The 25,397-nt window shown below is 43.0% G+C and overlaps 2 protein-coding genes across 3 annotated transcripts; both read right to left on the bottom strand.

Moving 5' to 3' along the window:
- Positions 1 to 3,569: 3,569 nt before the first annotated feature.
- LOC130373515 (putative methyltransferase DDB_G0268948) lies at positions 3,570 to 8,568 on the bottom strand. The gene is made up of 6 exons (XM_056580058.1): positions 8,217 to 8,568; positions 7,414 to 7,574; positions 6,929 to 7,145; positions 5,929 to 6,032; positions 5,435 to 5,569; positions 3,570 to 5,258 (listed from the first exon to the last, which is right to left on the bottom strand). Exons 1-6 carry the CDS (start codon positions 8,325 to 8,327, stop codon positions 5,162 to 5,164), a joined length of 825 nt encoding a protein of 274 aa, XP_056436033.1. The 5' UTR covers positions 8,328 to 8,568; the 3' UTR covers positions 3,570 to 5,161.
- A 1,093-nt stretch (positions 8,569 to 9,661) lies between these two features.
- Positions 9,662 to 19,940, bottom strand: zgc:162396 (uncharacterized protein LOC555292 homolog). 2 transcript variants are annotated; one of them, XM_056580216.1, is made up of 7 exons: positions 19,645 to 19,940; positions 18,567 to 18,680; positions 17,943 to 18,106; positions 17,375 to 17,591; positions 11,265 to 11,365; positions 10,818 to 10,955; positions 9,662 to 10,590 (listed from the first exon to the last, which is right to left on the bottom strand). In XM_056580216.1, the coding sequence occupies exons 2-7, from the start codon at positions 18,675 to 18,677 to the stop codon at positions 10,500 to 10,502; spliced, it is 822 nt and encodes a 273-aa protein (XP_056436191.1). In that variant the 5' UTR covers positions 18,678 to 18,680; positions 19,645 to 19,940; the 3' UTR covers positions 9,662 to 10,499. The 2 variants fall into 2 exon arrangements, with proteins under 2 accessions (XP_056436191.1, XP_056436190.1); XM_056580215.1 differs by having other exon boundaries at positions 9,665 to 10,590; positions 18,567 to 18,851; positions 19,645 to 19,939.
- Positions 19,941 to 25,397: the final 5,457 nt, after the last annotated feature.

A 25,397-nucleotide genomic window follows, 5' to 3' on the forward strand; every position in this document is an offset into this window, starting at 1 on the left:
AGGTGAAGTGAACGTGAAACATAAATTCAAATAAACACACTAAACGGGTCACTCAACACCATTCTACCGCCAGCGCTAAATATTCTTTCGGAAACTATTTTCCGTGCTCAGTTGAGACCCTGCCATAGACAATGCTATGCTAGCTTGGTTCCAGCACTTTCTCCCCTGTGCGGTGCTGTCCTATCCTTGCCCTGGCCCACCCCTCTGCCCCACCCTCAGCAGATTCACCGCCTGCCAAGCTCCACAGGCCCATAGCTATCCGCTAGCCCTGTAGCGTGGGCCTGGCACTCAGCTGTTAAGACCGGGGAGCTAAGGCAGCAGCTGTCTGGGCACTACCAGGTTCTGGTGATGCTAAAGCCGGCCGCTTAATGCCTCTGCAAATACTGCCCTGCGTAAAGGTCAGGTCAGACCTGTTCTATCATCACTGCGGAGGGGGGCCGGGGGCGGGGGTGGTGCGAGGCAGGAGGTGGGGGAGGAGGGACGGGGCCGGGGGACTGGGGACAGAGTCTTTAATCATAATTCCGTGGGATCCAATAGAACTGGAACGCCCCATGGGCCATGTGAGGTCACCCTGTGACCCCCCCCAACCCCCCCCCCCCCCCCGCCCCCCCGCCCCCCCACCCCTCCATTGAGGACTCATTGAAATCACGCGGCGGCTGCGGGGGAAACGCGCTGAAACTGATCCAGTGCTTATTTTTGAAAAGCGAGTGAAAGAGCGTCGCCCTGCGTGCCCCTAAAGACTATTTAAACGTGGCGAAGAGGGATGGAATCATTTCAACCCCACCGCAGAGGGAATAGACTCAATAGAGTACTTAGTGAGGGAACTCCAGGAGGGCGCTGCAGAATGCTGGCCTGGGCGTACGCAGGCTACCTTTTGGCTACAGAGCCCAAACTGCAGCAGAAGGCATGGTGAGCCCTGAGCGAGCTGTGCTGAAGCAAAGTTTTTTTTTTAAATTACATTTCCGCACTTTGATGAAAGTCACTGTCATTGACTTGTATTTCAGGACAGCAGTGGTTTAGGGGCACAATTCATCATTCTGTTAGAGGGGGATTTACCAACTACAGGGTACTCGAGTTTACAACACTTTCATCAAGCATGCACGTGTCTATCGCTACGTCGGACAGATCACACTAACAATTAACCTACATAGATTTACTTTTAATCCACTTTGAGAATGAGAGAAACGAGTCAAGATAACTAGGTTAGAAAGAATGTTGAACCCTTCTTTTCAGGGAATTAGGTCTTCATAGAACATTCCATCCCTTGGTCAACTATGCCTGCTTGTCTGTTGGGCTCGTCCTAATGAAGTTAAACACGTGGTGTTAGAGACCGTGCTCCTAATTCAGCTCCTTCTACCAGCGACTCATGTCAAAAAGTGAAAACATCATTGGATTGCGAATTTCGGCAAGTAAACTACTTTCATATCCACATTGATTATGTTCATGTGACTATAAATGAGATAGCAAACCGACTTTCGCCTTCAATCATTTAGACCAATGGTTTCCCATGGCTGTCTAGAGTATTGTGTCTGTATCAGGATGGCAAAATATACATTTTAACACTTTCCAATTTCCATTTTTTTTTTCTCTGTTCTTGTTAGGTGATTGTAACTCTTTTTTGAACACTGAATGATCTTAGATTCTACACGTTGGATGCAGACTCAAATATATTCTCTACCTCTGTGTTCTCCTGCCTCTTGTCCTGGGAACATAGCAGCTAAGTGATGTGGGTCTATTTATGAATGGGTAAATCCTAGCTCAGTGATACTGGTGTTGTGTTCCTGGCCTGCTAAATCCTGGTGAAGATTGGTGGCATGTTTGGAGGCCTGGTCTTGGGACCCTTTATTTAGAGCCTTAAATTGCTCATTCTGATGCTTCATCTGACCAGAGCAAAGTCACCAATTAAATGCATTCACTTAAATCACACATTTCTCATTCGGGGGGGGATTTCTCCCTTGTGGTGATAAAAGGAACGGTTCTCTTAATGGATTCCATGCACAATTACTATGTAATATGATCACAGTTATTATTCTGGTTGTGTCATCCCTAGCTAGCATTAGAGGGCTGCTTATGGAGGCTACAAGCCATCCTTTTTCCGAGCAAATTGCTGTGACGGATTCGGACCCTGCTCCTGCATCAGAGCTGTAACTCAGAGCGAGTAAACCGCTCGGTCCTGGAAACCCCGGCATAGTTTGCAGAGTGGAGGGGCTTCTCTGTCCTGGACCCTCATCACCGTACTAATTCGGGGCGTCTGCATGGTGAGGACAGCTGCCTAAATTGCACGCAGACAGCTGGTCCTCCCACACAGACTCCTCCACGTCTCCCTTTAGAGCGGGCCGAGCCGGGGAGGCTGGGAGGCTGACTCCTTTCCGTTGTTTCTATGGGGAATATCATTCAAACTTTTATAGGAGGCATCATCCTCGGCATAAACGAAGACGATGTCTGACTTGGAATCATTTGGTCACTGAAAACCAGAGAAGGGCATCTTTTAATGAATACACGTGCACATACATTTAAGTATGAGTTCATATCATCCTAATATTCCCGCCGTCATGGACCACTGTTTTAGGCCCTGCGGTGCACGCAGGGTGTAAAGGGATAGAAACCACCTCGATCGAACTCCTAGATTCTCGTCTCCCCTCCGTGCAAATGAATACAAATGATTCTGAGGGATGCGTCCATGGCATGCATCCAATAAGTTGATGGATAACCCTCATCCTTGTGTTGTCAGGCAGACTTAAGGATCATCTCCTCGGTGCCAAGGCAGTGTGGGATTTCCTCCATGCTGGTAAGGGTGGCCACACCCTGGCCAGGGACCTCGGGGCGTCACTCACTACTGGAAGCACTGGGAAACGGTGCCAATGGAAGAGATCCGCCTCAGTCTCAGTGTTGAAGTGTGGGCCTGAACCGCAATTAGTCATTCAAACCCAAACGATTTAGAGCGCTAGCGACGAGTGACGAGTGATTTACCTACATCTATCGGACCATCTGGTTCTTATGGTCTTTTGAGCTATATTCTGTTCCTTCAAGCAGCTGTCACAACATTACAATGGTTACATTCTGTCACAAGCCGGTGAACTGGCTGACTTATTGAATGTGGGAAGGGTCTGTTTTTGAAGGGGACGACTGGGAGCTTCCTATAGAAATTTAGGATGTCCCATTACTTCAGCTTCTGCCTATTACACTGAAGCTGGCTGACGCTACAGCGAGCACATGCTCGTCATCTGGTTTACTACTTGGTAATTGGTTGGAATTCTGGAGAGATAAAAGAATGGAACAAGGCAGCCAGGTGGTTCTACAACAGTCCGAGGGGGAATGTTTCATTTGTTTTGGCATCGATTCTGTGTGTGTGTGTATGTGTTAATGGGGTCAGGTTGGGTGTTTGTGGGTGTGTGTTTGTGTGTGTGTGTGTGTGTGTGTGTGTGTGTGTGTGTGTGTGTGTGTGTGTGTGTGTGTGTGTGTGTGTGTGTGTGTGTGTGTGTGTTTGGCTTCAAAATTCATTATACATTCTCTTATATCAACTTCAAAAATAAGTATTAAATTAGTCACTTGAGATCCGTCTGCCCAAATCCGTCGAGCAATAATCAATGTATATCGTTTTTATTAAGAAATGTATTTGTAACAAACATTTTTTTTTAACAATTTAGACATATTGCTGAACATTAATTTTCTATCTAGGCCAACCCCTCCTCCCTTTGTCAGTGTAATATTATAAAAGAAACACCTGGGGGCGCCTTTGTACAAGACCAAGAACAATCTGAAACATACCATTATTATCTGGGTGATTATGAACTATTTATTCTCCACCAGACACCTTCTTTTGTGTCCTCATCTATTCTAGTCATTTCCATTTTTCAAGCATTTCATTCAGTGGAATTATTCAAATGTTTTCACATGATCAACCAAGAATTCACATTCTGTGTATCCCTTTTATGCATCACCTGAGCTTATAACAGACCGTGTCATCAGATGTAAATCGTATTCCCATGTGACCTCTGATGGACGACTCCTCGTCGGCAGAACAATTAACCTAATGCAGCAGGAAGGGGTCATAAGCAATCCCTCCCCCCTCAGGACAAGCAGGAACCAATGTCTTGTGATTATATGACATCTTAATCAATATCCCCTCTACAGCGCTTCCCCAATTGACATCTGGGCTTTGTCTTTTGTCAGGTTACAATTGTCATACATTGCATTGGCAGTGATGGAATGCATTGGCAGTGGTGGCATTAATTAACAATTTCCTCTCTGGGGGGAAGCTAGTTATTATAGCACTGCTGTTCTGCAGCGATGGTCTGAATTGTTCGGTAACGAAAGTCTAACACCCTCATGGGTAATCATGGGTTATGGTTACAGCCAGCCTATGATGGACATACCCATGATGCATCATTTGCCCTGGGGACATTGGGGACATGTCCCCACCACTTTTTAAAAGCTTAATTTGTTAAATGCTTCTTTAAAAGACCTTACGTTGTTCATGTTATTCCTTTTATTGTATAAATGTTATCATCTTTTAGGGCAGTCATATTGGATATTGTTATCGCTGGGTTACTGACATTCACTGGTGCTTTCCACAGTGCTTTCTGGGTGTGATATTGGATTTGTTTGATTGGTATTCAAGCTGTGGATGTGTACTTTCTTATCTTCGACTCTGTAGCCTAGGCTATGTATGATTAAGGACAAATGCTGAATAAAAATACTGGTTGTCTCCGACAACAATACTACAGCGTGTGTCGAATCTGCCCAGCGGTCATTTTTACACCCACCAGATAAGAAACTAATTGGCACACAAACACAGCGTGCTGCAACCAAACAAACTGGATCAAACTACATTGCACTCGATTCTACCCAACCTAAAAAGCCAAGTCTTCTTTCAAAAAGGATCCATGACCAGAGCTGTGCTTAAACTTCTGCAAAACTCTGAGTTGCAATTGAAAGATGGAGACAACTTAGAGCCAGTAGGATCTCCAGACAGATTTTTTCTCCTGACCAGACCAAGTATTAATTCACCCTACTATGTAAGACAATGGTCCTCAGTCAATAGACGTAGCGGGATATGACACAATCTACATTGGATACATGATACATTCTTAGCATGTGATGCTTGGTAGGTGCATTGAAAGTCTGTGGACGAAGCCACAACCCTTCTGCGGTTGAGGGCTCAGTCCTCGGCTGGTTTGCAAGCGAGAACATAGAAGTACTTCAAGTTAACAACGACCTCCGTCTCTGGAGAGGTCACCTTCATGGCTGTCATCAACCTGAGACAGACACAGTGTGAAATTATGTAAAAACTGCTCATATAACCGGGTTGCAATACTGGAAAGGTATTTTAGACCATAATGTTGAAGGTGCATGTAAATGTAAACATTTGGGTGTGTGTGTGTGTGTTTCGGAATGTGTGTGTTTGTGTGTGTGTGTGTGTTTGTGTACATACTTGTGTGTGGTGATGCTTGACAGCCTGCGAGCTGTCTTAGGATCTTTCTTGAGAAGGGCTCGGTAGTTGGAGAACGTCTCCACCATCCCTATGAAGCCGGACAGAGGAACCGTCCTTCTCACACGCTCGTCGTGCCTGGAATACAAAACAAGCACGCCCCCTTAGGATCACAACAGTAGGACATCTGGATGAGTCTGTAGCCCTGATCCAAGCTCTCGTCCTAAACATCTTTAAAGAAATGATGAGGATAAATTGTAAAAACTGAAATGAGTTTTGAGTGTTAACCGAAAAAGAACCACCCATTCACTAGCGATTTTATTGCGTATTGATGAATTTGCATTTAGATTGATTATGATAAAAAACACTATCAGAACTAAAAAGAGAAGTGCAAGGGAGAGAGAGACCAATTTACATTGTCTGTTGTTAATACTAGAGATCATAAAAATAATAATTAATTCTTTATTAATTAAGACATCACTGGGGAAACGACTCACCACTCCTTGTGTGGATAGGGGATGGCCTCATAGCTTTCTTTGTAGAGCGGTTTAGAGGTGGTTCTCAGGTGAGGGCTGAAGTGTGGTCGCAGCGCTGCATAGAACTACAAAACCAGCCTTGTCAGAGAAGCGGAGGGCCGCTCGCCATGTCATTTGTATCAATGCCAATGCTTCCCAGCTTCTTGCTTCGCTGGGAATTTGAAGGTCTGTGCAGTCGACCTACCAGAAATGAACACTGAACCTGCAAATCTGCCTCACTTGTTTTTCTTTAGAAAAAAACACAGATGAACCCTTAAATACTAGTGACCTTCCTAAACACCATCACTACCGACGTATATAAGTGCAACGTTTTCACAGTTTAACTTCTGACACCAGCAGGAGCCAACCCTACAAACAATTGAATATGCACTCATGGATTAAAGCAGTGACTTAGTGCTGCTCCTTTCTCTCAGTTGGACTTTCACCTCTCGAGTAGTTACTGTTTGCTTGATGCACCTCAGCCAAGGCTACGGGCAATGAAGTGATCTAAATTTGAAGTAAGAATGTCCACCAAAATGACATATATATAAAATAATCGAACCCTGCGTTCACTATGTTTCTGCTCAGTATTCGGTCCCTTAGCAGAGTGAAATTAGACATATGTAAGGAGCATGTAGCGGTTAGTGCATAGTGCTCTGGGATGCCTGTACGTACAGACGGCAGACGATGGGGTTCGAAACCCACTTACCACTAGACCAGGGTTTCCAGACTTTCTCATGCCTTGACCCACCTGTGACTTTCACCTGTCACAGGAAATATTGCTAAAAAATGAGAGAAATATACATTGTCCATCATTACAATATTCCCCTTCTTCATCTTCTCTCCCATCTTCAAAGCATAGTGATGATCAAATCAACCTGACAAGACAATATGCATGTATTCCCCTAGCATGATCCTCTGAAGGGTCTTGGCCCATATTTCGACTCAAACCACTGCATTCCAACATCCTGCCCGTTATCACCTCTTCGCAGATTGCGTTCAGGGTGTCCGAGGGGCAGCCCTCGTGGCTCAGCTCCATGTCCAGGGTGTAGTTGAGCAGAGCCAGGCAGCCGTGGGGCTTTAGTACCCTGTGGGCCTCCTGGAGGAAGCGGGGGCGGTCGAACCAGTGAAAGGCGCTCATGGCGGTCACCAGATCCACCGAGCCGGCAGCTAGTGGCAGCTCCTCGGCCGTGCTCAGCCTAGATAGAGCGGGGGGAGGAGAGTGGTGGGGTCACCGTTCAAACCTCCGCCAAGCAGATGTTGGAACCAAGACAGGAAAGGTGTGAATTTGTTCATGCATGAACCCCAAGATAACTTCTACAATATATTTAGTTTCTTGCTACTATACATTTTTATTTTATTCCAATTTTTTCATAAATATACTTATTGCATGGTTTTGGGACAATTAATGTGAAATTAGGTCTGAATGTTGCGATTCATTTCAAAGTTCTCTGAATGCACACTTACTTATATGTGACATTAGGCATGCTAGCATGTGCCACAGCCATTTCTATCTGGGCGGGGCTTATGTCAGTTGCAACCACAGACGCAAAGTGCTTGGCCAATAAGGTGCTGCCCTGGCCTGAGCCACACCCAACATCCAGAGCCAAGTCGAAAGGCCGCCCTTTCTGACAAAACAGAGGACACAGCCGCGCATATTAAACAGCATGTTGACCCAACATGTTGGCAAACCAACATGTGTATCTGTTCCGTGTGTGTGTTCGCATTAATTGTCTTATGCACTGAGGTGCATGCTGCTATGAGGGGCTGCCTGGGACAGAACTATACTCTCTTACATACACTACTATTCTCTTTCTCACACATTACTATACTCTCTTGCATAAACCACTATACTGTCTCGCACACACTACTATATTATCTTGCATAAACAACTATACTCTCTCACATACACTACTATACTCTCTCACATACACTACTAGACCCTCTAACATATCCAACTACTGTATATGCTCTCTCACACACTACTATACTCTCTCACATACACTACTCAACTCCCTCACATACACTACTATTCTCTCGCACATACACTACTATTCTCTCTCACATACACTATTATACTCTCACATACACTATACACTCTCATACATACATGTAAAAGGTGTAAAATAGTGTGTGTGTATGAGTATACTGGTGTATATGCGAGATTATAATAGTGTGTGTGAGACCAAGTATGATTTCTGTCCCAGGCGGCCCCTCATATTATGCAATGTATGTTGTGCAGTCACACTGACCCAGGTAGATAGTCGTACCTTCTTTTCCACAAAGTCAACCACCTGCTGTATGAGATGATCCGAGGGCGAGACCCTGAACCTCAGGTACGCCTCTGCATGCTCCTTGCCCTCGAACAGACGGTGAGCCATCGCTTGATCTCCTCCTTCAACACGCGACACAAGAGTTCTCACCTTGTTCCTCGTACGTCTAGACCATATAGAAAAGAGTTGTAGAGTCAAGAGTCTTTACCGGTACTTTTAACCAAACTAATGACCTGAAACGGGAAGTTAACTAATGCTTTAGAGTTAGAGGATTTGCTGTACATGAGTGAATGAATCTATTCTCAATCTCAACCAAACTCTCCCTCACTCTCACTAGTCTCAAATTACGTTCTAGATCTAGAGGTCTTATGGCAGACGGGTGAACGGGGCAGCTCTTTTTTCTTTTGCTTCAAATGTATTTTGACCAATCATGTGGCTGTGGGAGGGGATCTTTCAGACCTGAGTTAAATGGAACGGCTCATGCCCGGATACAGAGAAGTTAACCTCCTTCGGTCAGAGAGGTCCTTGTAGGACATGATGGAGTAAATGGTCAACCAGTGTTGCATAATTTTTTTTCCATAGAAATATTGGCTCCACCTCCTCCTCTTGCTCTCACGCAGTCACATTTTTTTTTTTTGCTTTATTATGCAGTGAGGTAAACTTATCTCGGATCCAGAAGAGGACCGTTTATAGGATTTCCGTTTATAGGAACAAGAAACACTGCGTAAGTCTGACCTTTCTGGTTGTCTGGCACTATGTCCCGAACCGTTACCTTCTCAAATCCACTAGCTTTAATTCAGTTCACCGCATCAGAACTGACATGAGGCAGTGAAGATGAATTCGTTGACAAGGGTTGTTTCAGTGTCTATAATTAACACAAACACACACACACACACACACAAATACATACACACACACAAACATACTCCTTGTTTTACAATAAGTTGCAGCCAGTATGTTAGTGCGCTCATGTCATGTGACAGGCGTGCGGCTATTATGTGTATGTGCATGTTTGTATTTCGGTGTGTGTGCCTGTGTGTGTGTGTTTGTGTGTGTAAAATCGGAGACACCCCCCACAGGGCCTAGCTTTGTCAGGAAGGTGAGGTCACATTAATGAGAGAAATAGGAACTTTGTTCTGATTTCCTGACATCACAAGCCTTGTTAGACGTTACCTAAGTGGCGGTTGGCCCTTAGGGATGTGTGGGGCAGCAACCTGGCTCTAACTCCATAAAAAGCTTTTACTCCATGTTTTTTCTTGAAAACGCTCTTAGAAGTCATTTTTGTGTATGGTTTACCATTGACAGAATTGAATAATTATTTTTTCAACTTTTACATTTTGACCCATTGAACAGTTAAATGAGTGATGAATCAATTCTGTAGTGTTGAAGAAACATTAACTTCATCAAATGTAACTTGCAGTTTCAAGTGCAGTAGGCTAAGGCCCGAGTTATATCAGACCCATTTCAGGGTGTGTTGCACAGTGCAAGATCTCAATGGGAGGCCTGGATCAACAGAGAACACTTCATGGGTTCGCCTTTAATCTAACTTTGTTTATTGTTATGAAGTTATCATCATACCACTCCGTATGAAACCTCCAGTTTTGAAGACAAAGAGACAAAGTAAAAAACGTTTTCTTCCATCTTCCTGGTTTTTAATAGTATAGTGGTAGATATATAGTACAGTTCTTAATCGTACAAACTAAGTATTTTGAAATTGATAATACACAGCCTTGGAATGAGGTTAAGGAAACATTAGGTTAACCTACAAAGTTTGAAATGTATTTATTTTTGGCATATGGAGCTTACATTTTGCCCAATATTTGTAGTGCCAAAACCAGAACTTGAATCGTATTGATTTAACAGAGCGAAGCACTAAAAGATTATAATGGACAAAAAACTCAAAAACATTATTTTGTGTCTAACCATTGAGAGAACCCATGATAGTTGTAGCACTGTCAAATCCTAAATCAATGTTAATATACTGCTACCTAGGCTTATAAAAATGTGGTTTTGCCACGTCTCGCATAAGAAACACGGTGATAATTTAAAGCAACCGCAATATCTCCCCATGATTACCAATACTACATTATTTATAACTAAACAACGGGTGAAAAAAACATTACTACCAACATATTAACCAACAATATATTTGCTCCGATAATGGCGACATTCATTGTAATGTGACGTCGCAATGTACTTTAAGGCCCTTTCCTTTTGGCTTTCAATGCAAATTCAATACCCATACACACATACACAGTTACAGTGTTACAGTGATGGTCATCATTGTGGTTTGGAAGCCAGTATGCAGAAATACTCCAGGTGTATCTCCAGCTCTGTGTCAGCAGACTCGGCTCCAATCTCCTCTAGTATCCTGAAACACAGGGCAAGGCTTCATTGACCAAACACTGTTCAAAGATGTTTCAAAGTTGTGGAAAGTGTGTTTTAAAGACCAACAATATGTTTCCTGTGTCATTTTTCTTTATCTCCATGATGTTGTATGTGTGTGTGTTTGTGTTTGTGTGTGTGTGTGTGTGTGTGTGTGTGTGTGTGTGTGTGTGTGTGTGTGTGTGTGTGTGTATTTGTGTGTATTTGTGAGACCTGTTGAGGGTGTCATCCAGCAGGTGCTGGGCCGCAGTTGGCTGGGAACTGCGGTAGGACTGGAACATGGACCAGGACTCTATGAAACCAAGCAAGGCCCTCACAGAGACACAGTGTCTCACCTGGACACTCTCAACCCTGACACACACACACACACACACACACACACACACACACACACACACACACACACACACACACACACACACACACACACACACACACACACACACACACACACACACACACACACACACACACACACGTGCATGTTCAACAAACATACAGAATTACACAAACAAAGTATCGTTTTTTTTTATGAAAAGTATGTACAAAATATGAAAATAAAAAGGTAGGCACACTATGTATTTAATAGCTATTAGACAGTAGTTTCAATCTAAGGGCTATATGGCTTAGCTTCTCTGTAAGCACGTTTGTGGATGCTACCTTTGCTTGTCGGGGAAAGGGATGGCATCAAAGAGCTCCTGCAGCTTATTGCTAGCAACCGCCACCTGGCTGCTGGTGTAGGGTAACAGCACCTCCCTCACCTGCACAACACAAACATCCCCTTTATCAGGGCCCCGTTTCCCGATAACGATGGATCTTCGCTCGTACGATCATTCTCCCGATGGATCTTGCGATCCATCGATAATTTCTTTGGAGCGTTTCCCGAAACTCCTCTTAACGTGAACGCGCATTCGCTGCACTCACGACGTCGTAGGATTGTAACTGTCTACTGACACGGTGCTGAAATGGGCTCCGTAGGAGGGGGAGACGCAGGAATGTCGCAGGAAAATTGTGTTAAAAAGGGTTAAAATATATCCCCATCAAGGACAACAGCAGAGTAGCCTACAAAAAAAATTGACTGCAATTATATGAATGCTAAAGACATTAAAACACAATTGATTAGGCTTAAACCGACATAGGCCTATATCAGTCCTAATCCTGAATGCACTGTGCGTTTCACTGCATTTTCCCCCCTTAAATAATTCCTCTTCACACCTGTGAATAACCCGGGAGACGTCCATGATGAGGAATACAACGAAGCCCACCGTCTGACCCGGTGCATCGTTGAGCGCACGATCGGGAGGTGGAAGTTGCGCTTTAGATGCCTTCACAAGTCAGGCGGAGGGCTCCAGCTTTCGCCGGCCAAGTCATGCGCCGTGATATGTGTGACGGCTATGTTGCACAACATTGCAGCTAAGGCTGGGGTGGCATTGCTTGAACCGGAGGACGCTGAGGACGATGACGACGAGGAAGATCGGTGTGAGGACGGCCTCCCTCATAACTAGGCTACGCGGCTGGTTTTCATGCGCGTCGAAGAGTGATTGAGACTTTTTTTTAACCCCCTCCACCCTCCCACATGTCACTAAACATAATTTTTTTTAAATTTTTTAAATTTTATTTTATTTTTTACATTATTTTATGCTACGTTTTATTTTGGCCATTTTAACATCTTTATTAATAAATTAATTAATAATCTTTATTAATTACCAAACTAAGAACATAAAGGCGCAATGCGTTTTAATAAAACGCATCCAATAGACGGAATGTCCGATGGTGTCGCCACTGAGGCTATAGCTGACGATGCTCTTAGCGTCCTACGAGTACCTACGAGCACCCCTGGAGTACTTGTTAGCTACGAGCGTTTAAGACGTTCGTTCCCCACGATGCTTTCGGGAAACGCGGTGAAAACTCTACGATGCCCTTTCGACGCACTTCACGATCCACTTAGGCTAATGACGCTTTCGGGAAACGGGGCCCAGCTCTGATAAATACCATTTCATAATCGAAAAGCAAGTCTATTTATATAGCACCTTTCAAACATAAAGGCCATTAAGAGTGCTTTTTAAGGACAATTCAATAAATAATCATAATTTAACAGTGAAATATAAAATAAAAGTATCAGAAGGCTTAATATTAGAAATATCAATGCATAGTGTACTGCTAGTACAGTACAACACAAATACACAGTATTTCATTGTTAGGTGAGTGTTGCATGCAGCACTCAACTATTGTTCTTCATAAGTTTTATTAGGTGAGTGTATGGAGGTAGATGTGTCTTTATTATGCAATCAAAAATAATAGGTTTGAGAGCAAAACTTTCCACACTGCAATCAAAAAATTGATTTGAGAGCAAAACTATCGACACTGCAATCAATTATTTATTTTTTTTAAGATAAATTAATGTGATAAAAAAAATATTAATGGGAATCCAAAAGTTTTGTTTGCAAACCCAAAAGTTTTGTTTGCAAATCCAAAAGTTTTGTTTGCAAATCCAAAAGTTTTGTTTGCGAATCCAAAAGTTTTGTTTGCGATTTAAAGCTTTGTTTGCGAATCCTAAAGTTTTGCTTGCGAATCCAAAAGCTTTGCTTGCTGTTGAGCTGAATCTCGTGGGCGGGACCTACGCCGAAAGATGTAAGACACGTCTCTATTGGCCAGTCTCGATCGGAGTGACAGCTTGGCAACATCCGAAAAGCCGCTGCCCCCCGACCGCCTCCAGAAGCAGATTGTCGGCCTGACGGACAGGGTGTTCGTTTGTGCCTCTCAATCCGCGGCGGCGGTCAACAACATCGCCCTGCTCTCCTCTGCCATGGTCTCCTTGTCGGCTGACAGGGAGGCCTACGGGATTTTCAGGGCGCGCAAGCGCACGCAGGGGACAAGCCCATAAGGCAAAGCCTAGACGGCGTAGCCTACATGAAATATAACTCCCTCTCTCGTTACTAACTGTGGATGTTGCCAAGCTGTCACTCCGATCGAGACTGGCCAATAGAGACGTGTCTTACATCTTTCGGCGTAGGTCCCGCCCACTAGATTCAGCTCAACAGCAAGCAAAGCTTTTGGATTCGCAAGCAAAACTTTAGGATTCGCAAACAAAGCTTTTTGATTCGCAAACAAAACTTTTGGATTCGCAAACAAAACTTTTGGGTTTGCAAACAAAACTTTTGGATTCCCATTAGTGTCGATAGTTTTGCTCTCAAATCTATTTTTCAATTGCAGTGTGGAAAGTTTTGCTCTCAAACCTATTATTTTTGATTGCATATTAAAGACACAAATCTACCTCCATATGAGTGCTGCATACAGCGCTCACCTTAGCTTGGAATCGCAGGCTTCTTTTCAGATTTTTTTAGATACTACTTTTAAAATATATTTTTTTTAACATGGGAGTCAAACTGTTTAAGACGTAACTAAATCAACTTTCAACCGTTTATCTTCGTTCAAACCATTTAACAAATCTACACACTTGTATCTTCAATAATATCCAGAAACTGAATTTAGATATAATTTAAACCTTATTCAGAATCACAGTTTTAGTTCTCAAACCGTCATATTCTACAGTTGGTCCCATTGAAGCAGTCTGCCCATTCTGACACTTAAATTACTGAAGACATCGTAACTCGGTCAAAGTTCAACCGTTTACCATCATTCAAACCATAAAAAAAATCGACACACTTTTATCTTCAATAATATCCAAACTGTACTGTGATATCATTTAAACTTCACACACACACACACACACACACACACACACACACACACACACACACACACACACACACACACACACACACACACACACACACACACACACACACACACACACACACACACACACACACACAAATACTTTTATTTGGATCGTAACAAGTGGAGAGGTAAAAATGATCCAAACTTAATGGAAGCATTGCTAGACTAAGCAGGTTTGATCAAACAGAGAATGCCTTATGCTAAACAACTATTTTCATCATGGATAGACATTGCATCTTCTTCTCCAGGTTGATAAACTGCCTATTGTGGCAGAGATGGTGCAGTACTTTGCAAGGCTTTTTGCATTTAGTTTGGTCAGTCCACAGCATTGTGGCCCACGTTAAACAAGCTTGTGGACATGGCCTAGACTTCCAAAAATAAGAATAATTAATGTTCAATTAAAACCTAGATTTGTGATACTGTTAGCCAGTGGTTGATATTAAAAAACTTGGTGTTGAAGCAAATGTCCATATACAAATCAAAACAACATGCTAATTCCACAATAGTCCCATTCTTATTGGAGAATCTACAATGGTGATGTCAGGGGTATTTGGTATATTACTGAAAGTGGTATTTTTTATTTTGTGCACAATTGAACCAGTCCATTTTAACTGCAGAGTGTTTGTATATCTTTGTTGTTTGCAATTGTACTTCTTTAACACTGTGTGATATTAGGTAAACCAGCCTATCATGCCTTGCGATGTACAGACCTTTGTAAAAGTTGCATCCATTCAGGACGTGTGCGATGGTTTCGTTGAAATGGGTGGTAGAATGGAGAATGCAGTGTGGTTCGTGGCTGGAGGGATACCAAGTGGACAAGTTAGATTTTGTCGGGAGTACTTGGAGGTGGGCTCTGATGGTAAAGATGAGAATGTCCTCGCCGATCGACACGTTTGAGTAGATGGTGTGAGAGAGGGATTGATCTGCGAATGAGCATGCCAGTTTTCCTTGAAGTCTGAGGCCTTTCCAGTGTTGCGCGCTTTGTGCGCGCTTCATGGAGAGGATGACAGCTCTTGCCGTTGTTAATGGTAACTCGCGACGCTCGTCGCTGAGCTCATAGGTTGCGCGGGGGTAAATGAGTGGGTCCGCAATGATGTCTCTGAATGCGAATTTTGCGCTGTCCATCCTTGCCCACTCAAGTCGTAGTGCATTACGATGGCATAGGTCATTAAGGTCAAGCCAGTCCGACCTAACTCCAAATCCCACTGCTCTGTTGTCCGGAATTTGGACAACAGAGCAAATGGAATTTTCTTTGGCAAAAGGAATTTTCCGTTTTCCAAGATGTTGAGTTAGTGATGCACGGGCCATCTCTCTAACGGTCGGATCGCTGTTGTTAAGCATATTGAGTAGGTGGCTTGTTCTAATGGCAATGTATATCCACTCAATGTTTGGGACACCCAAACCGCTGTCCCTCCGGGACTGGAAGATGATGTCCCTGGTCGAGTGGGTGTTAATCCCAGCCCACTTCCTTACCAGCCGTACAGTTTTGTTACTTAGTTCTTTCACTGTGATTTGTGGAATGTGGAGATTAGCGAACAGGTGTTGGACTTTGGCCAGGACTATTTCTCTTATGGCCTGCAGTTTAAATATGATTGGTAAGGGGCTGATATCAATGCCTAGCCTCAGTAGTCACTGGTGAGCTCTGTCAGCTGTTCTTCCCAGCTGCCTGCGATATTGAATTTGTGGCCTAGATATGGATAGGTTTCGTTGTGTGAGTACACCCCTATTGGTTCTTGGAGTATTGTAAATGACGGTGGTTTGTCCGACTTTGATGAATACCAGCGGTTTCCTCCGCTGCGCCTCTCGTAGAAGACGGCGCATTTCGCTTGATTCACCTCCAGTCCGGACCATCTGAAGTAAATCTCCGTACGACTAAGCATCTGTTGGATGACACTCTCCTGTCTTGATGCAATCTGTACGTCATCGGCATACCCTTGGACTGGGTTAGGAGAGCGCACCCCTGCCTGCACGCACTGTTGTAGCCATCTCAGCCAGCTATTTATGGCGAGGATAAAGTTGACCGCACTCCATGAGCATCCTGTTTTAATCCCAATTTGTAGCTGGATTTGGTCAGTTAAATTGTTATTGCAAATTACTTGAAGAAAAGAGGTTCTGTATATATCGACAATGATATCTGCATAAGCTTGGGGAAGATTTTTCTCCTTCAGTGCGTTTATCATGACACTGTGTGGTAGAGTGCCGAACGCATCCCGAAAGTCCAAGAAAACTGCATAAAACTTACTGGAGTCATGCTTGAAATCATCAATCCCCGTCTTTAAGCAGAAGACGTGTTCATTCATCCCCTGGCGGCTGATATAGGCCTTTTGACTTGAGGAGAGTCATTCGTAGGGTCGGGCATGAGACTTGCATCCTGGCTTTCAATGTCTCGTAGGTAACTCCATCGGAGCCGCTCGCTTTATTGTTTGGAAGGGAGGTTATGACTTGTTCTATCTCTGCTTCTATGAAGGCCTGCGAATGAAGCTCATCGCCTACTGGGCCAGTCGTGACCTGGGATTGCCATGGTGGGTCCTGTAGTGGAGCGTGATCTACTTCGCTGCATTTGTTAGCATAATATTTTTGGACAAGGTCCACATTAGATACTGTTGGGGTTGGGCTTGGGTATGTGCTACTGTTAAGAATTATGTAAATTGCTTTGGATCTCCTTTGCTGCCATAGGTAAGAGAGTTTGTTTCTCCCCACCTGTGTTGGGTGCTGACGTTCTGCGCCCCTGTTGGTGAGCTGTGGTTGGATGACATCCCGAATGAAGCGCAATTGCGTGGCGATCGCATCACGTAGAGAGTCAGGGAGCCGGGGATAGGGGATTGTTTGGTTGAGGCGTGGGAACTTTTTTAATATCCTTTGGGTATACTTTAGTACATGTATTCCAACTAAAAAAATGCATTTTCTAGTTTTATGTGATATTTTTAATGATTCTGTCTCCGGTGAAAAGCCCATTTCCAACCCAGGCTGGACAATGACTTCATATCATATTATATATTGAGCGCACAGTATTTTGAAGGGTCTCCAACCTCACGGTAGATTTGAGTGAGCCTGTCTCCACAGTCCCGGCTCTGCAGGTGAACATTGTCGTCGCCGAAGCCCAGCAGTGCTATGCAGCCTCCGGGCTTCAGCACCCGCTGGGTCTCCGTCAGGAAGCGCTGCTGCTGGAACCAGTGGGCTGCCGACGCCGCCGCCAGCAGGTCCACAGAACCGTCCGTAAAGGGCAGCTCCTCCGCCGTCCCGAGCCTTTTAGCGGAGGAAGGAGCAAGATGTTAGCTTGGCTGGCAGATCCGGTGGAGGAAGCTCTCCGTTAGTACCCATAATGCAACTGGAATCCAGGCCTAGCACCGCAAAAAAGTATAAAAGTTAAATGAAGAAAAAATACGATACATTTAATAAAATGTTTAATCTTTGTATACAGAGCAATTTTCTCAAGATTTAAAATTATGTACATCCGTCCAAAGCGAGAATTCAGTACAGTGCAACTAAGTACAAAGTACAATCAGTACTCTGGACATAGTTCGTAACTCTCTCTTGAAAAGCAACACAAAGAATGACCATGCGATGCGCCCCAACCACACACACCGTTCGTCTCACCTATACGTAACATTGGGGTACCCCAGCCCAGCCCTGGCCTCCTCCAGCTGACCCTCACTGATGTCCAGTCCAACCAGTTCCTGGAAGTGTGGAGCCAGGAGCCTGGAGAGCTGGCCGGTCCCACAGCCCAGGTCGACCGCCAGACCCAGGGGCTGTCCCCCCCTCTGGAGATCACAGGGGCAATGGGTCACATCTCATAGTCTTACGGGATTGAACGCTAACCCTAACCCTGTGTATCATGCTTTGGAAGAAACATCTGACCACATCTCACATCTACATTTTGGTTTAAGATTAGGGGTGTTTAAGAGCCTTGAGGTTTTAGATTGACACACAATACAATACAAATCTTGCACAATATGATTGGCTAAAACTGTTGTTTCTCTATTGTGAAAAAAATGTATGCTACGAATGTACGCACTTAGGTAGTATTGAAGGATCAACGTATCCAGCAAATAGCACACATCACATTTTCTGTCACACATTCTGCATATTACTCAGAGTAGTACATATTTGGTGTATTCTGAGCAACACAAACCACTTTTGACAGTAGTTTGTTGGAACTTTAGGAAGGATTTAGCTACACTAGCTTTGCACACTGAAAACCTAGACAATGTGGATGAATACCTTCTCTTCCAGGTACTGAAGGATCAAGACCTTGACCTCCTCAGGAGGCACAAAGCGGTACTTCTGGTAGATGGAGGCGTGGTCCTTCCCCTCAAACAGACGGTAGCTCATGTTCTGTCAGGTCAATGTACAGGAGTTACACTATCGACGTTCACTGTGGTGGTTTATTGCTCTCCTTGTAGTTCTTACACCTTTCACCCCAGTCAGTCATTCACTCAGTCATTTAGTCATTCGGTCAGCGTGTTCAAGTCTATTTTAATGATTCCCAGAAATTGTAGTATTCACCTGAAAAAGAAAGAACATAAATGCATAAATATGCTTACAATTATGTCTTTACGGCACCATTCAAACAGGTGTTTGGAATTTCTTCTTCATCTGGGAATGATTGGTTAAATAACCAGAAACATTAGGTCCTTTATTAAGATTAAGATTGAATAAGATTGTTCTAATAACAATGATATTATCAGTCCCTCTGTCATTTATAACATGGTCGATTTCAGTAATCCACTATCAAAAGGATATTGCCAGAAATGTGCAAAATTCTTCCCACTAACTTAAAAATAAACCAGCCGAATGGGATTCCATTGTTTCGATTACGACCCACTGGCTAACAGCGGAAGTACATTTTCTGTGAAGTTCTTGTAATCCAGAGTATTTCACAATCAGGAATAGAAGTCTCAAAATGTTAACAAGAGCCACAGCAGTGTTCAATTTTGTGTTGTGCTGCCTATGCACATTGACATCATGACTGAATGATATTGGAATTACAAAACATGTTATAATAGTAGCTGATGATATATGGTGTATTATTCGTATCTATATACAACCGGAATATTAGAAAAGTTTCCATTAAGAATACTTTACTATGTTATACTCTACCATACCAGTCTATACAATTCTATTCCATACCACACCATACTATTAGGCCTACTATGCATTCTGTTCTATACCATACCGTTCTATGCCAAACCTAAACCATGTTGTATATAGATATATAGATAGATAATAGATAGATAGATGGCTAAATAGATAGATAACCATTCATCACCGAGGAGATATTAAGGAAATTAAATGCTACCTGTAGGGGGAACTCTCCTCTCTCCTCAGACAACACGCCATACTGAGTTGGCTGAAATACCTCTACAGATTAACAACGGCGCTGGGGCCCACGCCCTTCTGTTTCCCAAAGTGAAGGCTGCAGCCTTGCTAGGACGCGTCCTTGCTAGTCGCGTCCTATGGAGATGAGACTAGAGTGCTAGCTCGAGTGCTTCCTAGCGTTTGTAACGTTCAGACTTTGGAACGACTTGGTAGTGTGGAAGCGCTTCCGCTTCCGCTTTTTAATACTGCGTGTCCGCTTGTAAACACATGTACGCTTATGAATAAAACATGGCAGCAATCAAGCTGATCGATATTTATTTGACTTTTGTCTGTTATGAATGCGGTCATGTCTCCTTCGCATGGAGCCTCTTTGGGGAAGTCACAAAAGCTATGTTGCGGTTGATAGAATCGTCTTTATTAAAAGGAATATCCATTAAATTTTTATAAAACTAAGTGAAATTGTCTGAGAACTTAATTCATGCATCACATTTACAGTACGTTTGATTACTATTATGCAGGGGGGGAAAGACAAAGAAAGAGATGATAAACATGTATTTATTTGGATATATTATTTAACTGATCTGATTCATTCATTCATATATGCCTACAATCTACCAGTGGTTTGAACACATAAGTATATCAAAAATTAAAAACATTGCAAATGATCGGTTGTGCATTCATTTTACAACATTGGATATTGGCACTATCCCTTCCACCGGTAAACTAATGTTTGCGCGCTACCCGGCGCACAAAAGCCTCCGTATGCTGGGCTGACCCTAAAAAAAACGATTCAACACAAACATATAGGAATACATAAATAATGTAATCTTGTGAGCGAGTAAATTGACATTGATGACAGTGGTGTTTAACACCAGCTACGTCCATGCAAAATAAAGCAACGTATCATTAAAGGTTGGGTACGCGATTTGCGTAACGCCAGCAGATTTTGAAAATACACAACTCAAATGGTCCTACCCCCTCTCCTTCAACGCTGACTCTGACTCCACCCATTCCAAGTACCTGGACGCGCAATCATGCACGAGCGCGAACAGAGATGCGCGAGAGCGAGCCAGGCTAGCGTAGGTTTTCGTTTAACAACATGGCACTACATTCAGCTGTAAATTGCACCCAGTACCGTGGGAAGTAGGGGTTTTGGGGGTTTTGCAACACCCCCTGTCCGAGGCCCTGTCTTATCACAGAAAACGATCATTTCTAAAAACTCCGGCCAAAGTGGAGAAACGGGATTTTAGGTTCTGAAGCGTCACATTATGCACCAGGAAATGCTTAACGTCATGTGAGCGTCCGCTGTACCGTATTGGTCCGAATATAAACACAAACCCCATTGTAATACGACCTATATTTGGAAAAAAGATTTGAAGACCAGATCTTGATTTCATGAATAAATAAATTGTATTCATTGAAATAATATACGAAAATAAAAAGGCATAGAATAAAACACTGCATTGCCACTAAACAGTAGTGCAAATAGGCCGTACTGATGTGTACACCAAAGACTTCCTGACACTCCTCTGCCCCGCTGTGTTCGCTCTGGCTGTGGTCGCTCCGAACTGTTTCGGCCCGTGGCAAAGCGAGTCATCCTCGCTGCTGTCCAAGGCATGTTGAGACGCAGCATTTATTTAATGCTCATATGTCCTAGTGCTGAAAAAAGGTTATATGAAAAAGTGTGAGGGTAGCGGTGGTGCGCGAAACTTGTTCTGTGAGCAGCTGGATGTGAACCATGGTGTGAAGGAAGTGAACACAACGATCGATTTTCAACTGTGCGCGCATGCACTGGTGTAATTGAGCTGCGCTGCTATATATCTTTTTTATCAATGTGACGAGTTGGGAGTCTAGTGCAGGCCGGGTTTTTTTTCTCCAGCACCCCCTGCTGAGAATACGTTCTCGCGGCTATGGTTGCACCAGATGTTATAAACCGTAACCGGTCACATAAATCATTACTATTTATAGAAAATGTATGTTTGTTCCATATAATTGTATTGGAAGTCCTGGTTTTCACTAGGGTTGCCGCGGTGTGGACATTTTCACACCGAGTAATACACTCGTCTCAACACCGGTATTACCGAGTATAAACGGTATAAACTTTGAAACTAGGTCAACCGCCACACAAGCATCGGTTTTTAGACCCTTCTCGTCCTTCAGTTGCCGCCAACGTTCAAAAGCAGCGCCTAGGATTATTCTTGATTTCAGTTTTTCTCTTTCAGCGTTTTTATTATCAATTACTCTCTGAAAAAGAGTTTTCCTTCTCTTTGCTGGTGGTGGTGGTGGTGGGGATGGTGGCGTCTTGTCTGCCATGGAAATTGTCTTCTACTGCTAGGTCCAAATGTGGATTAACTAGTTCCAGTAGATACCGCAGGATAACAACAAACAGGAGCTTGCTCTGGGTCACGAGCTCTGGGTCACGAGTACTGCACGAAGGGGTCGCGCGCGGGGCGCGGGGGAGGGGGAGTGCAGTACGACCGTTTGATTGACGTACTTACTGTCCAATGAAACTCGGTGGCAATGGAAATGATTGGCTGGAGTTTTTCGAGCCCTGCCCGTTCCACAGATGATTGACAAGTTTAATTTTCATGTCAGTACTTCTAATTCAGTGGCTGTAAGCGGGTTATGATAAGGATTTCAAGTAATTTTGCAAAAATGGCCAAAAAAGCGAATCACCTACGCAACCTTTAAGTTGCAAAAACGCTTGAAAAGTGGCACAGGTCTTTAGGCTTGATTATTTGCATTAACATGATGAATCTATAAAAAGCAATACGGCACAAAATATTTCTGAAAACTAATATAAGGCATTATCCCATTGAGCCACTGACAAACCTGAAATGTAGCCTAATTCACATGGTGAAAATGTCTATTGTTAAGCACACAACATCCAGAAAACTCCAAGCAAACATTTAACAAGAGAATTAAGGGCTTTCTTAAAAGAGTACAGATCTGAAAATGTGCACTGTTTATGGTATCCAACTAATGAGAGCCGTATAGTTATACAATAACAAATGGTATTATAGGCAAAATGGGTTGAGACTGTGGACGTTTGGCTTTTCGATGAAATTGTGGGAAAAGTAAACATTTTTAGAGCAGAAGATCAGGGTGAAAGGATGCAACTGATTCTAGAGATTTTTCTACAGAATTTTGAGTCCAGGTCAATCTAGTAAGGAGTAATAAGGCTAGTTCATGTTATTTCAAATAGCGCCACCTTTGGGTGCAGTACCACAATTTGGGTTTATTAGTAGTGGGGGGTATTGGTATCCACCTATTAATAGTCGTATGTTTTTTTATAGGGTACAATAACAAAATGGTCACATAAGAAAAATAGCAAACTGCTTCAACTTCATTGGCCAATATTTCTCAAATGGAACTAAGTCAAATAAATTCTGTTCGATGATTTTTATGAGGATTTTGCCGTGTTCCAATATCAGTACCATCCATACTTACTAGCCTAAGTTTGAGTACGTAGGGCGTTCCGATTAAGATCGGGCGAAAATAAGTGTACTGAAAAGTGTACTGAAAGTACCCCAAACGGATAAATCGCGAAGTGTGTGGCGATGTACACTTTTCGTACTCAACGGCAGCCATCTTAGCCACGTAGCGGAAGAGGGCGGAGCCAGGCTGAGCCAAAGTTGGATCGTTTTCCACATAGCCTGTATTAATAGAGTCATTTTGTAATTTTTATAGTTTTTATAGCTTTTTATAGCTGCTAGGCTTAAAGAGTTCACCGTTCAAAGCGGGATGTTTATTGGGGGTTAATTTCCGGTTAGTGCACCACGGAGTATTCGATTTGGAACAACCGTGACATCTGAAAATAAGCGCACTTAGTGAGTGCGGATAGTGTACTTCCTTTAAGTGTACTCATGGAAGTATGGATATCGGAACACGGCACCGGTCTAAAGATTTTATGTTGCGATTTTGGTGAATTTCTGATTATTTTGTAGCCTGTGAATCTTTTAATCATGTTTAGCTTTTATGGGTTGTATAATTGGGTCTGATTCTAGAGATTAATATTCTGAAAGAATTTTGAGTCCAGGTCAATATGTTGAAGATAAATAAGCCTGATTCATGATGTTTTACAATAGCGGCACCTTTGGGTGCAGTACCACAAATTTGGCAAGAGGGGGTTATTGGTAACCATACCTGAACATTTCAAGAGTTTTGACTTACGGTATAGGCTGCAGTATGACTTTTACAGTATTTGAGGAAATAAAAAACCTTACAGAAACAATAGGGGCCAAGCAGCTTCGCTGCTCGGACCCCGAACAAGAACACAGCATAGAGAGACCAAGTGTGACAGCGGCCGTTCTGCTCACTTATGACTGAAGAAGCCCATTTTTAATGTCTGATTATAGATTATGTTTCTAGAGCTGTTTATTAAAATAATACTGATACAACATAGGATTTTCACATTTCACGCACATTCCAAGTTGCCATCTTGGGGTTTTTTCACCATTATATTAAGAATAATAACAACAGATTTTGTATTAATTATAGAATGTTTGGTCAAGAAGAACCAACATGGTTGGGTTGAACTTCTGGACTTTGAATACACACAAACACTTAACTTAATCTTCCTCTTAGATTTGTATTCCTAGATTTTTTATTTATTTAGGGTTACAATGGTGTTCTATCTGTGTATACCCACCAACATACCAGAAACAATTCCTTGTCTTTGAATATGTACATTGCAACAAAGCTATTCCTGATCCAGATTATTTTACGGAACACTTTGAGTGTAAAAAATATAATTTCACCCATAGAAACCCATTCACTTCTAAGCAAAGATGTAAAGTCATACCACAAAAAAATAAAGTAGATGACTCATTTGATGTTAAGTAAACAATCATATTTTGTGAGTGTGTGAATAAGTGTAAGTTTAATCGTTGTTAGTTTTTATTCGCTAAAAAAATCGATCACATCTGATGGGACCATGCTGTTATTGTTTTGGTGGGCATTTTCCTACTCTGGCTTTCTCAAGAGAGTGTTTAATTACCCTCAATAGACAGGGAAGGTAATGACCTGTTGACCACTAATACAGCTTGTTTTGCATACAAGTATCCCCTTGGCACCAATGGCTACTTTACATCATCCCCGGGGGTATTCATTAGAGCGCTAGAGCCAAAAAACTTACACTTTAACATGGCTCTTGAGCAGCCTAGTTCACATCAGAAAGAAATATAGCCTACACATAAATATATATAAACATGATATTTGTAAATAAGGAATGGGATGGTCCATAATGCCCGTACTGAATTAAAGTTTGTTGGTGTGTTGTTGGGGTTATGTCTGAATACGTAATTAAGGCAGTGACGGGCAGGTTGTAATGAGCAGTGCTAAATGTGACTATTCCCATAACGGTGGCCAAGTGTGTACCCTGGAGCCCAAAGGAGGTCACGGACTACAGAGACATCAGGGACGGCTGAAATGCCTAATCACGACACCTTACATTACTAATGAGGGAGCAGTTTTTCCAAACCTTTTTGGTCCATAATGAAATTTGCAAGGTGCAAGCAAATTGTGGCATCTAGGGGTAAGGTTGCAGATTGCAACCCCCCCCCCCCCTCCCGACACACACAAACACTCAACAATGATGTAGGAAAAACTACTGTGGCCTGCAAGCAGGTACCAGTACTTCCAAAATGATGTCATCGTCTACGACTGCGTTGAGTAGCAAAGTTTCCTTGATTGATATAGAAATTGTATTTAGTTATTGTCTGTAAATCTATA

This window comes from Gadus chalcogrammus, chromosome 20 (assembly GCF_026213295.1).
Source record: "Gadus chalcogrammus isolate NIFS_2021 chromosome 20, NIFS_Gcha_1.0, whole genome shotgun sequence".
Classification (NCBI taxonomy): Eukaryota; Metazoa; Chordata; class Actinopteri; order Gadiformes; family Gadidae; genus Gadus; species Gadus chalcogrammus.

Excerpts from the sequence above, each read along its gene's own strand:
- LOC130373515 (XM_056580058.1), bottom strand. The coding sequence starts at position 8,327 with ATGGCTCACCGTCTGTTCGAGGGCAAGGAGCATGCAGAGGCGTACCTG. Across the intron at positions 7,575-8,216 it reads TTGACTTTGTGGAAAAGAAG|AAAGGGCGGCCTTTCGACTT; the intron begins GTACGACTATCT and ends CTGTTTTGTCAG. Across the intron at positions 5,570-5,928 it reads CCCTATCCACACAAGGAGTG|GCACGACGAGCGTGTGAGAA; the intron begins GTGAGTCGTTTC and ends TTTGTATTCCAG.
- zgc:162396 (XM_056580216.1), bottom strand. The coding sequence starts at position 18,677 with ATGAGCTACCGTCTGTTTGAGGGGAAGGACCACGCCTCCATCTACCAG. Across the intron at positions 11,366-17,374 it reads TCACTCAAATCTACCGTGAG|GTGAGGGAGGTGCTGTTACC; the intron begins GTTGGAGACCCT and ends TGTGTTGTGCAG. Across the intron at positions 10,591-10,817 it reads CTGGATGACACCCTCAACAG|GATACTAGAGGAGATTGGAG; the intron begins GTCTCACAAATA and ends CCTGTGTTTCAG.